The sequence below is a fragment of the Lutra lutra genome, chromosome 1 (genome assembly GCF_902655055.1).
Source record: "Lutra lutra chromosome 1, mLutLut1.2, whole genome shotgun sequence".
NCBI lineage: Eukaryota > Metazoa > Chordata > Mammalia > Carnivora > Mustelidae > Lutra > Lutra lutra.
This window is the reverse complement of record NC_062278.1, coordinates 176,614,749-176,627,638: the sequence shown is the minus strand read 5'-3', so window position 1 is coordinate 176,627,638 and position 12,890 is coordinate 176,614,749. Positions and strand designations below refer to the sequence as shown.

The 12,890-nt window shown below is 42.8% G+C and overlaps 1 protein-coding gene across 3 annotated transcripts in view; it reads right to left on the bottom strand.

Annotated features, from left to right (window-relative positions):
• The window catches only part of SUMF1 (sulfatase modifying factor 1), a 111,322-nt gene that overhangs the window by 58,406 nt on the left and 40,026 nt on the right, over positions 1-12,890 (bottom strand). For all 3 annotated transcript variants that reach the window (XM_047746311.1, XM_047746320.1, XM_047746327.1), the window contains exons 4-6: positions 5,885-5,967; positions 3,894-4,016; positions 3,027-3,141 (exon numbers count right to left, since the gene is read on the bottom strand). In XM_047746311.1, the coding sequence (XP_047602267.1) occupies positions 3,027-3,141; positions 3,894-4,016; positions 5,885-5,967 (321 nt within the window). The remainder of the gene's footprint in view (positions 1-3,026; positions 3,142-3,893; positions 4,017-5,884; positions 5,968-12,890) is intronic.

The following is a 12,890-nucleotide window of genomic DNA, read 5'->3' as shown; positions in this document are numbered from 1 at the left end:
AGTCAAGGTGGACGTGAGATAATTCACTGGGAATTTTAGTCCCATTTTGTTGAGTCCCATTTTGAAGATATGGATCTTGTTATGTCTCGTTCCAAGCACAGGTGGAAGTCGCCTCTCTGTGGGCTGCTGTTTCTTTCTCCCCAGGTCATGTTTCTCCAATTACTTCTTGAAGGGTCCCTGGTAACTGTTCTAATTTTGTTTTGGGAACTTCCATGGCAGCTTCTTCAGGTAAGTTCTGCTGAATATATCCCAATATATAGACATATGCTGCACTCCCAGTTAAATGTTCCATCGCTAAACATCTGTAAAGTGTCCTTATTTCACAGGGAACTTTGTGCTTTCTGAAAAGGGGCCCTGACTTAAGGATAAATGACTATTTTCCTTGGAGGCTCAAGTGCTTAAATAGGATATGAAATTCTAGAGCAGTAAGCACTGTAAACCATCCATAACTGTCCAATGCACCCTTCTCATGGCCCTTTACTAAAACTGACAGGCGCTTGTATAATTTGGCCCATCAGAAGCCCGCGCCTTAGGATTCAAGGCTTGCGGTAGCGGCCCTCCTTCTGACAGCCTAGCATCCAGGGAGGGAATCCAGGCTGCTGAGGCCCCTGTCGCACCCAGACTCTCTTGTGTGCTCACTGCCAAAGAAGGCTGGGTATGGGCCTGACACCGTGCCATCCACACTCAGGCTTAGCGCACTGCAGGTGAGCTGCTGCTGTAGAGTCCACACCAGTGTGGAACACTTCGATGGCCACAGTCCTGCTGCATCTACCGGCACCTTTCTGGGGGTCTCATGAGCATCCTTACCAATCACCATCACTGATAACCCTGTCCATCCTGTAGGGCCATTTCTGCTGATGAAAAGTGGCCCCTGGGGCACTGACTGGGCTTCTCACTCATGTGAAGTCTGAGAAAGCATGCAGCTCCTTTAGCCCCCAAGGCCCCAAATCAGTCATTTTGCAGAATACAACTATGGGCTTGCAAAAGTAGCAGCTATTGGGAAGGAAACTCTGGAGGAACCAACTTTGAGACCAAATGGTTAGACTTTTGACTCCACTGGGTAGTGCTTCATTTCCCATTGGTTTGTGTTGGTTCCTTTATCACATGCTTAACACATATATATGGAGTTTCATACGCACACACATGCACCCCATACCGATTGGAAGGCTACCTATTCTCATGCAATATATTATTTACATTAATTGCCAAAAAATGAAACTAAAATATTTTTTAGATTTTTGCTACGTCAAGTGTCTCCTCATCTTTTATCTTTTCCAAAAATGTCTTGGTCTTTCTCTCTCACTACTTTATTATTTCAGTTGAAGTTTTAGAGTCATTTGGCCATCTTCCAAACGATGTATCTGTGTTACATTTTTAAAGTAAATTTTGGAAGAATTATTTTTGTGTGAAACAAAAATACAAATATGAAAAAAAAAATGACAGCTGTTGGAAAGAGTATTGAAAGAAAATTATTCTCTGCAACAACAAACCCAGTAAGGTCCTATTTACCCACCACAAGATTTCTTTTCTCACTGTTAAGGGAAAACGAAATGTTTTTAACATGGCTTCATTAGTGTACGATTTTACCAGCAGAAAAGCAATGAGAAAGGAACTCGCATACACTTCTGGAGAGAAATAAGCCACACGCCCTCTGCAAAACAGTGTATCTCTAATACCTTTATGAAGAAAGTTTTCTAGTCTTCGACTCATTAATTTCATTGCTAGGAATCCATCTTAAACAAATCATCAGAGATACACTTTATTTATTTATTTATTTTTTAAGATTTTATTTATTTACCTGACAGACAGAGATCACAAGCAGGCAGAGAGGCAGGCAGAGAGAGAGAGGAGGAAGCAGGCTCCCCGCTGAGCAGAGAGCCCGATGTGGGGCTCGATCCCAGGACCCCGGGATCACAACCTGAGCTGAAGCAGAGGCTTTAACCCACTGAGCCACCCAGGCGCCCCATCAGAGATAGAATTTAATATTCATGTACAAGATACTCCTTGTTATATTATTTAGCAAAATAAACCCTCCAAAAACATCCCAACAGATATAACCTAAATGTGTGACTTGTTAATAAGAGACAAATAACTTAGGGCTCATTCAAATATAAAGTTATTCATCTGTTAAAAAGATAATATATTTGTGAAAAACTGTTAATGACAGGTAAAAAGTTCCTAATAGTAAGCAGGGAAAACAGGATTTTAAACACTGTATTCAGCATGCCCCAAAAGCAACATGTAAAAAATATGCAGCTAAAAAAAAGTACATATATAAATATATATGGTATATATACCATAAGTTATACATTTCATATATATGAATGTATACATATATAAATGTATATGTACGTGTACACATATAGATGTATTTATACATTTCATATATATATATATATATATATATATATATATATATACATAAACACCAGAAAAATATACACTGGTATATATGGGAGTTAAGAGCATGGGCTTTGGGAAAAAAAACCGACCCAGTTCAACCCACCCAACCACGCTGTTTTCCAGCCCGTGTAACTCTGGGCAAGTCAGTTAACCTCTCCATCCCTGGGAATGCTCACCTGGAAAATGAGTGTAAACTAAATGGTACCTGCCTTACAAAGCTGAATTCACATTCAAAGAGAGAATTCATACATACGGCTTAGCACCAGGCCTGTTACACAGCAAGCACTAACGTCTGGCCATTCCTAGCATCATGAACACAGAAAAGAGCAGGAGGAAAGGTACCAAAATGCTAACAGGGGTGATCTCTGGGTGGCAAAATTCCAGGTCCTTATCATTTCTCTTTTATCCTCTTCCTGTTTTCCAAAGTTTCTAGTAAGTGTGATGGAGTCAGAAAGAAAACTGTATTATAAAAAAACATGTGGTTAGCCATTAGCAGCTGCCACGTGCACGAGGGGATGAAAACAGGAAAAGGACAGCAGACTGGTCAGGGAGTGAGCAATGCCTTCCACTCCTGTCCACGCTCTCAGGAGCTGCTGCCCACCTTCCCAAGTCTCGTTACTCACAGGGGCAGTTCCTCGGAAGCCGTCCTCCCCGGTGTTGGTCACAGGAAACTCGCCCTGCCAAATGTTGGCATAATGCTGGCCTTTTGGCTGTAGTTTGTTGCCCCAGGGGAAAAGTCTGTCAGAAGAGACACAGGCATCAGCCTGTCAAACAGGCACAGGCTTCTGGATTAAAGTCAAGAGAAGGAATGCAAAGAACGAAAGAGCATTGCTCACTTGTTCTGAGTGAACTGTGTTTTACATTTCAAATATATAAACAAACAAAGCTTTTAACGAGGACTTTTTTTTTTAAACTTCCGCACAACTAGCTCATATCAAGTTCACAACAAGCTCCGTGTTTCCCGAGTACTCAAGAGGCCTGAAATAAATCACATAGCTAAGAGAAGGACTTATCGAAGGCTGGGAAAGTAGGCATCATTCTGGACTTATATGGTAGCACAATCAGCCGGCATCACACCACACTTTTTTATAAAGCCTCTGCTATTTTAAGGAGCCTTTCCTAGAAGTTGTGACCTAAACATGAATTTTCTGTCTCATGGCTCTAGAAGCAGAGAAATACCATTGCTTCGGGAGCTGTCTAAAGTAAGAAAATCCTAAAGGCAAAGCAGCCTGCTGAAAGGCTCTGAGGAGGACTATGTAAGAGTGGAGGGCTGAATGTGGGGAGCACACTTTGGGGCTGTGGGGAGCACACTTCACCAGACACTGGTGACCCATGCATCAGTGTCTCCTAAGTAGGCCCATAGAGATGAAGAAAGCCTAGGAAGAATAAGCTGTTATTTTTGCTTAAAATCAACTTTCTAGCCAAAGTAGGTGCCACAGATTTAGAAAAAGGTCATGACACACATCGGTAAGATAAGACCCTCCAAGTACCTATTTTGCAGGCCTCCTCGACAGCTGTACTCCCACTCAGCTTCCGTGGGCAGACGCTTTCCCGCCCACGTGCAGTAAGCAACAGCATCATTCCAGGAGACGTGGAGGACTGGGTGGTCAGGCCTGGGACACAGCAAAGGCAGAGTGAGGAGGGGCACGAACGGTAATAGGAAACGGGAACCGGCTGCAGCGAAGTGCCCATAATCCCCCTCAGCTCAATCCGGGACACAGAGGTGGTCCTGGACCCCAACTCAAGCCCCAGCTGTGCCACATCTGTCACCTTCCACCACAGGTCTAGTTCCAAGAGGGATTATAACCCATTTGAGGCTGCGATGTCAACACATTTCTTCTTCTCTTGTGGGCAGGCCCGAACCCCCAGAGAATCTCACTTGGTAAGGTGGATGTGGAGATGTACCACCCACATCGCCCTCTAAGGGAGGAGTGCTGCTCCAGCTGCTGGGAGTGCTCCCTCAGGGCTTTCCACAGCTGCAGAGAACCACCAATGACTAATCAGTCCTTTCAGCCTACCACAGCTCCATCCGAAGGGCCCTATTTACCCCAAAGCTGCCTAAGGATCAGTGGGGACTTCTTGGGCCTGCACTGTCGTCTTGGCTTCTCCCTCTGCTCAGTCCTGCTTCCTCCCCCTCCTTTGGGGGAGGAAGGTTGCTTGGCTTTAAATTTCGTGTCTTTCTACTGCAGATTAGCTGGCTATATATGCCTCATGCTAGCAGATTCCAAATTAGGATTTTTTCTAAGGGCATAGAAAGACAAGGAGGGTTAGGGGAGAAGTTTGAGAATAAGGGGAAACACACATTCACATAGCACTCCATAGCCTTAATTTGCTGTTCATGCTTTTTCAAGTGGACTACACACTCCTAGTCCATTCCTGAAACATCTTTGAATTCCCTATGGCAATTCCACCAGGACTTTCATTTACTCTTTCAACAAATGTTTACTAAGTACCTAATATGTGTTAGTGACTGTTTTCAGCAATGATGAGAGATGTGCTTTTCTAAGAAAATGGACTCAGTCAGTGGATAAAATACAATCCCCTCTGGGTTTTCCTTCTGCCTTAGCTTTTTCTTCTATTAAATTCATGAAAGAAAATGTCACTTGGGAGCTAAGAGGCCCGGTCGACCTGAGGTACCCAAGAATCCTAGGACTGTCTGTCTCACAGTCTATTTCTACTATGAAGGCTGCCGGCTCACGCTTGGCAAGATTTCTGCCCTTTGTCAAGGGACTACAGCCCTAAAGCTGAACCTCATGTACGCTCAGCTCCCTGGCAACAAGGGCAGTGACCAGAAACGTTGTCAAAAATAGAGGCTCAAAACTCCCATCTGAAAAAAGTGGGTTAGGAGAACAGTTTTCTTGGGCTGTCGAGATGCTGAGTCCTGACCCAACCTTTCTCCATCTCCGGGGCTTAAAGTGCTACTCTATTTTTGCCTGAGATAATTATTTCCTTGCCACCCTGGAGACTTGCTGACCGACTTGCAGCTCTGTGGTTTTTCAGTCAGATGGTGGCTTCAAAGTATGTCAGTCCAAGCCTGGAGATCACAAGAATCCTATTCCCAAGGCTGGAGCTTCCACAGCGACCACCTGGCCAGACACAACTACTTATCCATAAGACAGACGGTCTTCTTCCCGCTCATGACCCGCTCATGAGAGAGAGCAAACAGACAGGTTGTGAAGATTAAATATGTCAAGAGATTTGTAACAGGCCTGTCAAAGGGGGAAAAAAATCTTCAAAGGCAGCTCTTCGACTGGCCAAATGAGGAAGGAAGAAGCCACCTAGTAAGAACCTTCTATGAGTGAGGCACAGTGTTTGGGTCTTCACATGTATTATTCCCTATTTTATTTTCCTACCAACCAATTAAGAGTTTGTCCTTCTCACCCTTTTACAGTTGAAAATGGCCACTGGGCTCCTTTTCAATGGCACAGTAATCTACTTGGCAACTAAACATGTCCACTGGGGAAAGAGCCGCCAATCTTACCTGTGTAGAACAGTAGAGTCAGGCCCTTCTGGGCGTCTCCAGTTAGCGCCTTTAACAGGTAACCACCAGGGAGCAGCTGCAACCTCAAAACAACCCAGAAAAGCTGAGGTTAGCTATGATGACTCTAGAAAAACACTGACCCAGTATGTGCAAGGGGAAAAAAATTTCATGATCTTCAACTTCCATTTTGGTTATCAAATACTTTTACCAGAGTATCAAAAATAAAGATTTATATGGAAGTAAATCTTCAATAAATGAGTATTATTCCATATCATAAAGCACCACAATGACTAAATAGATATATATTTAAATGGTGTGTATCTCCAAGAATTTTTATGTTCTTAAAGGATTTATGTATTTATCTTAGAGCGAAGGAGGGGCAGAGAGAAGGGGAGAGAAAGAATCTCCAGCGGATGCCCGCGTGAGTACAGAGCCCTACAAGGGGCTCGATCTCATGACCCTCATATCACCACCTGAACTGAAATCCGGAGTTGAGACGCTCAACCAGCTGAGCCACCCAGGCACCCCTCCAAGAATTTTAAAACATGCAGTGCTGGCTAATCCTCTATAATCTCTAAGAAGTGAGAGACAGGCTGTACGGCTCCTACGTAAAAGATGGGGAAACAGAGTCAACCTAAGTGCTGGGCTTAAGGTCAACTAACGTGGTCAGATGCCAAGCTCAAGCACAGGGGAAAAAGCTGGAGTGTGTTTCAAAAACGCTCCTTTAATTTCCAGCCCAACATCAGCTGTGTATCCCAGAGCATGTACACTGCTTATCTGGCTCCTGACAGTCCTCATCTGCGAAATGGGAGCAGGACCCCTGCCTCACCTACCTCAGACTACAGAGGAGGCTGAATTCCATAAGATTAGGAAGTGCTCTACCCAATGTTCCCACTACCTTAACTCCTACTTTACCGTTCTGGTAATAACCCAAGAAACAAGAGCAAGTGGCCCTCATTTAGTGACTGGTTAAGAACTTGGCTTTGGAGCCAGTGAAAACAAGATTCAAATCACTCACAGTGTGACCCCTGGCAACCTACTGAACCTCCCCACGGCTGTTTACTCACATTTAGATGGAGATTATAACAACAGCCACCTCAGGGGTTATGACAAGGAAGAAATGTAACATCCACAAAGGGCTGACAAGTACCACCTAGCACTAGCACGCACTCGCTAAAGAGAAGTAGCCTCAACTGTGGCTTCATGACTGGAGGAGAGCCGTAAAAAAATCTTCATCATCGCTGTTGCTAATACTAACTAAACAGAAATTTGCAAACGACTCTTGTAATATATACTACATTAGACTCAAGGTTATCCCCATGATAATGCTATGTCAATCATTTGCATCCTGATGAGCTGGGCTGAGTGGAAGAGAAGGGGGGGGATGGTGTTCCTGTTAATTATAGCAATCACTGAAAACACCAAACTCTGTTCTTATTCTTTTCTTCACATCAGTACAACCAAAACATTCATGGTATTCCAATGACATTTTGATGGGAAAAACCAAATTCTCTTATATTTCAACAAAAAGAGGTATAGTGTCCTTAAGGACACCACTGCAGTGTTTTATTTTTCAGAGACCAGGAGAGGCAAAAGGTACAGCTTATTTCTATTTCATACAGGGATTTTCTCACTGACTAGACTGCTGGATGTTTATGGTCCGGTGACAGGTAATTCAATCCATGCCAAGGGAAAATGTGTATAGAAAGCCCAGGTTATCCCACTCTTGTGTTTCAGTATCTTCAGATCACTCACCCAATCCCAACCCACCCCAACACTGATGAGATGGGCCACCAGAAGGTTGTGTCTTAAAATAATAAAAGAACTAAAGACAAATATGACAAAATGTTAACCTTTGTTAAATCCAAGCGGTAGAAATGGAATGTCTGTTTTTCTTGTATCCTTTTGTGTTTTGAAACATTTCATCAGTAGCAATTAAAACTGATTTATTAATACCTTCTACCACTGATGGGCATTTGGGTAGGTTCCAGTTTGGGGCTATGATGGATAATGTTCACTTCTACGAACATTCTAAGGAGCTCATGACTTTTAGCAAGTATACATATGCATTTCTGTTGACTGTACACCATGGAATGGAAATGCTGAATCACAGGGTCCGCATAGGAATAGCTGTAGTGAAGACAGCCAAACACAAGCTTTAATGGCCCATGTGTCACAAGGTTTCCCACCGCTTGTTCAGGGGGAAGCTTCCATGGAGCTGGCTGATATAAACCAGACCCTGATGGGGCTGCTCCAGGGACCTCCCTTTTCCTCTCCTCTTCCCCTCAATTCACTCTGGCTACAAATATTTGCTGAGCACTCACTATGTGCCAGCCACTGAGTCTGATTCCTAAAAGAGATCTTTAACTCCCAGGAATCCACAGAGCATGACTTAAGACAGTTTATTGATAGTGTTTAAATTATTTATTTTACATATTTATCTAACATGGTTAATTGCACAAAGTTAGGAACAAAATATGGAGCTAGTCACTTCATTTTCCTTCAAAACTGTCTACAAAACTCCAACTGCTGGGTCTAGGGACCACCTTGCACACACTAGTGCTAGAATTCTGGCTCAGTTCCTCCCTCTACCCATACACACTTCCTTCATTTTAGATATCTGCTTTCATTTCTCCCAGGATTCCTCTTTTCTAAAATCTTTCACATGATCTTAGCAACCCATCCCAAACAGACCACCAGCTTACATGACTAGAGTTACGGAGCTATGCAATGATCAATAATCTCAGTGATGTGTGCGGTGAGACAGGACAAACAGACTGACTCCAGATCGGTGGGGGGGGGGGGGGGGCGTGTAGGGGGGAGCACCACCGTAACACTGCCCTTGTCCAAAGGCCACTACCTAGTTTTTCTCCAAGATATTAATATCTGAAGTACATAAACAAAGATATATCTACAGTATTATATTACTTCTAATTAAGAATTACAAAATAACCCATCCTTGGCATCCAACCATCCAAAGGAACACCATACAGTTATCAAAAAACACTCCGAAGTTGAAATAATGTATATAATATCTCATGAAGCTGGCCTATAGAATAGAATACATATTTGATTCTGTTTTTGTAAAATACATGCATGTGAATGTATGGTAGTATACTCAGAAGAAAAAAACTTGGAAGAATATACTTGCACTCACAGAGGTCAAGACTACGGGAGTAATATACTTTTTAAGATTGAGCATGTATTACTATAGAAAGAGTTCACAACTTCAGAACTACTGACATGTTAGGCCAGATAATTCCCTGTTGCAAGGGGCTGTCTCGTGTACTGTAGGATGTTTCCTAGCACCGCTGACCTCTTCCCACTAGACGCCAGTAGCACCATCCCCCACCTAACTGCAGCAGCCAAAAGTGTCTCCAGACATTGCCAAATGCAGAATAACCACTGCACTATGATAATCAGGGGGGAAAAAAGACTGTCTTCCTTAAATGCTAATATATAGCTCATAGAGGCATAGCAGTAAGCACATCCAAGCCTAGAAACAGGCTACCTGAGCCTGAAAAACAGCACCACGTTTTACAAGCTGCATGATCTTGGGCAGAAAGGTTAACCTTTCTAGGTCTGTTTCCTCACTTGTAAAATGGGACAGTAACACTTCTATCCACTTCTCTGGGCTGTTGTGAGGATTAAATAAAGAAGTGAACATAAAGAACTTAGAACACTACCTGGCACAAAGTAAGAATGACACAGTGTTAGCTAACATTATTACTGTTATTCACTTGTTATTGCATGTTGCAATATTCTCTTAGAGCTTTCAAAGAACATACATTCTAATCAGTGAAAATCTTCCCTCTAATACTTCTTCAGCACGGGCCCCAGCCAACCCTCAGTTCACCCTTTTCGGAAGAAAGATCGGCTGAAGAAAGTATCAGAACATGTGTCATTTCCAAAGAACTGTCAAGAAAATTGTATAGTTGTCATTTTCCATCACAATCATGATGTGAGAACCATCTACACATAAACTAACCGATTCCCTAAAGCAAGTAGCACCACAGAGGGGGCAGGGCAAGGATGTGATGGGCATAGCAGACGCAGGAGGAATCCACATTCACCAAACGCTAAACCAGACAAAGCCTGGGAACCTGTAAGAGTACCTACACCACAGGCCTGTCTGCAAAGAAGACTGCAAGTCCCCACTGTAATGATCTGACACACAGTCAGGAACCATTTCCCCATCTGACACACAATGAAGAAAAAGAAAAGGTAATCGAGGTCACCCCACAGGAGGACTGATGCGATGAGAGGTAGGAACATCACTCACCCTGGGAATCAGGCCTTAAGAAAGCCACGATGTTTCCCAGCCCAGTTTACGGCACATCCCAATGTCACCAGGTGCCTTCCTTTTCCAAATGTCACTGTTAACACTGTGTTTTTAAAAACTTGTTCTTGAACTCCTGGTTAGTGTCTTAAAAATAAATGCTATCCTACTATGTTTGGGAACTTATGAAATAAAATAATTTCTGAGAGTCATACATGAGCCAGTGAATCAAGGACATACTGCTAATCATGATATCTCTAGTTCTTTGGCTTTAACAGGAAGAGTCTTCCGGAGTATTGCCTGCAGAGTAGCAGAAGCAACATGAGAAGACTGGCATCCATGATGAGCCTCATCCTACAAAGAGAACATTTTTTTTTTTTTAAGATTTTATTTATTTATTTGACAGAGAGAGATCACAAGTAGGCAGAGAGGCAGGCAGAGAGAGAGGGGGGAAGCAGGCTCCCCGCTGAGCTGAGAGCCCGATGTGGGGCTCGATCCCAGGACCCTGGGATCATGACCTGAGCTGAAGGCAGAGGCTTTAACCCACTGAGCCACCCAGGCGCCCCAAGAGAACATTATTTTTTTTAGTGTGGTTGCCCACCTACAGATTTTCTGTTCAACTGAGACAATTCCAGAGTTGTTACAGCACTTCCTTATATCCAGGGGGGAAAGGCCTTTAACTTGACCTATTTCTAGTCAACCATCTCCATAGCAACTGCCTTGGGTTTTAAGTTGAAACAGCTGTACCAGACAGCCAGTGACCAATTACAATGTAAATAGGATCCATGTGAGTATTGATGTCCCTTGAGAAATGGACTTCCCAGCGCAAAGACAGCTTTTCTCACCTCTCCCTGGGGATATAACCAGACTTGTCGTAACAGTTGAAAGAAAAGAAATGGAGAAGATATCAAAGGTATCTTTATTCTTGCCAGAGGTGGTAAATCATGCTTTTTTTTTTTTAAAGATTTTATTTATTATTTATTTGACAGACAGAGATCACAAGTAGGCAGAGAGGCAGGCAGAGAGAGAGGGGGAAGCAGGGTCCCTGCTGAGCAGAGAGCCCAATGTGGGGCTCGATCCCAGGACCCTGGGATCATGACCTGAGCCGAAGGCAGAGGCTTTAACCCACTGAGCCACCCAGGTGCCCCGGTAAATCATGCTTTTTATACACACACAGCCTAGAATAAAGTCGGCACAGAGGATAAAGCACTGTGTAATTATGCATATTAAAGCATAAAGATGTCAAGTTCACAACTTTACAACTGTTCTCTTAAAAATTAAATGCATTTAGACAAGCAAATAAAAAAGATGGACGTTTCTTGAAACGTAGTATAAACATGACAGTTACCCTATAAAAAGAGCCTGGGAGAATTTTCAACTGGCACCAGTGAACAATGAGAAATTACAGATCTGTTCAAATTCATGAAGTATAAATAAAACTGGAGGAGAATTCCGAAGGAATCAAAAGGAGTAGAAAAGCACACAGTGAGTAAAAAAATCTCTTCCTTTGGCACTCAATACAAATGTGGAAATTAAAGAACCAGGTTTGAATAAAGAGTAAAAAGAAATTCATCATTAAAATAGATAGGTAGGGGGCGCCTGGGTGGCTCAGTGGGTTAAAGCCTCTGCCTTCGGCTCAGGTCATGATCCCAGGGTCCTGGGATCAAGCCCCGCATCGGGCTCTCTGCTCAGCAGGGAGCCTGCTTCCTCCTCTCTCTCTGCCTGCTTCTCTGTGATCTCCGTCTGTCAAATAAATAAATAAAATCTTTAAAAAAAAAAATAGATAGGTAGTCAGGTTTGACAGCTTATGTTATTAAATCCTAAATTAGGTACCTTCACTACTTAGTAGAATTTGTGCAGGAGAAAAATGCATCCTTTTTCAAATAGAGTACAAATATTTATGAAACTTAAAATGTAACTGAAAATTTTCAACAACTTTTTGCTTCAGTTCTTAGTGAAATCCCTCAGGCTAGGACACACCAAATTCCCATATGGCAACAATCAGTACACTCTATAAACATTCATTACACATCCTTAAGACAGGAGTGTATGCACAGTCACTCATTATACCCAATGTTCAAAAAATGGCCCAAGGAATGTTTGAGCTCAAAGAACCATTTAGAGTGATGGAGTTTACTCGTTGTCACTTGTATGGGGAAAGTTGATTTGGGAGTTGCTTCAGCGAAAGAAAAAAGAGAAAAGTACTTTTTAAAAAAATAATTTTTTACTTCTTTAAGCAAAGAGGTGACCATGTAAATTGATATAACCTATCTTCAGAGCAATTTGACAATACTCAGCAAGAGGCTATATCACATGCATACAGAGTGAGGAGACTGATTGAGTCCCTTATTTGTACATCCATATGAAGGAATAGAATGGTCATTAAAAACTATATGTGGGGGTGCCTGGGTGGCTCATTCAGTTAAGCCTCTGCCTTCGGCTCAGGTCATGGTCTCAGAGTCCTGGGATGGAGCCCCATATCAGGCTCTCTGGTCATCAGGGAGCCTGCTTCCCTGCCCCCCACCCCGCCTGCCTCTCTGCCTACTTGTGATCTCTGTCAAATAAATAAATAAAATCCTTAAAAAAAATTATATGTGGGGAAAACGTAATTGTTGGATAAATGTTTGCCCTTTACAGAAAGTGAAAAAAGTCACTTACAAGTATGTGTGTACAAGTCTACTTAAAAATATTTTCCTATAGACACACAAACACTGACACCCCAAGAAA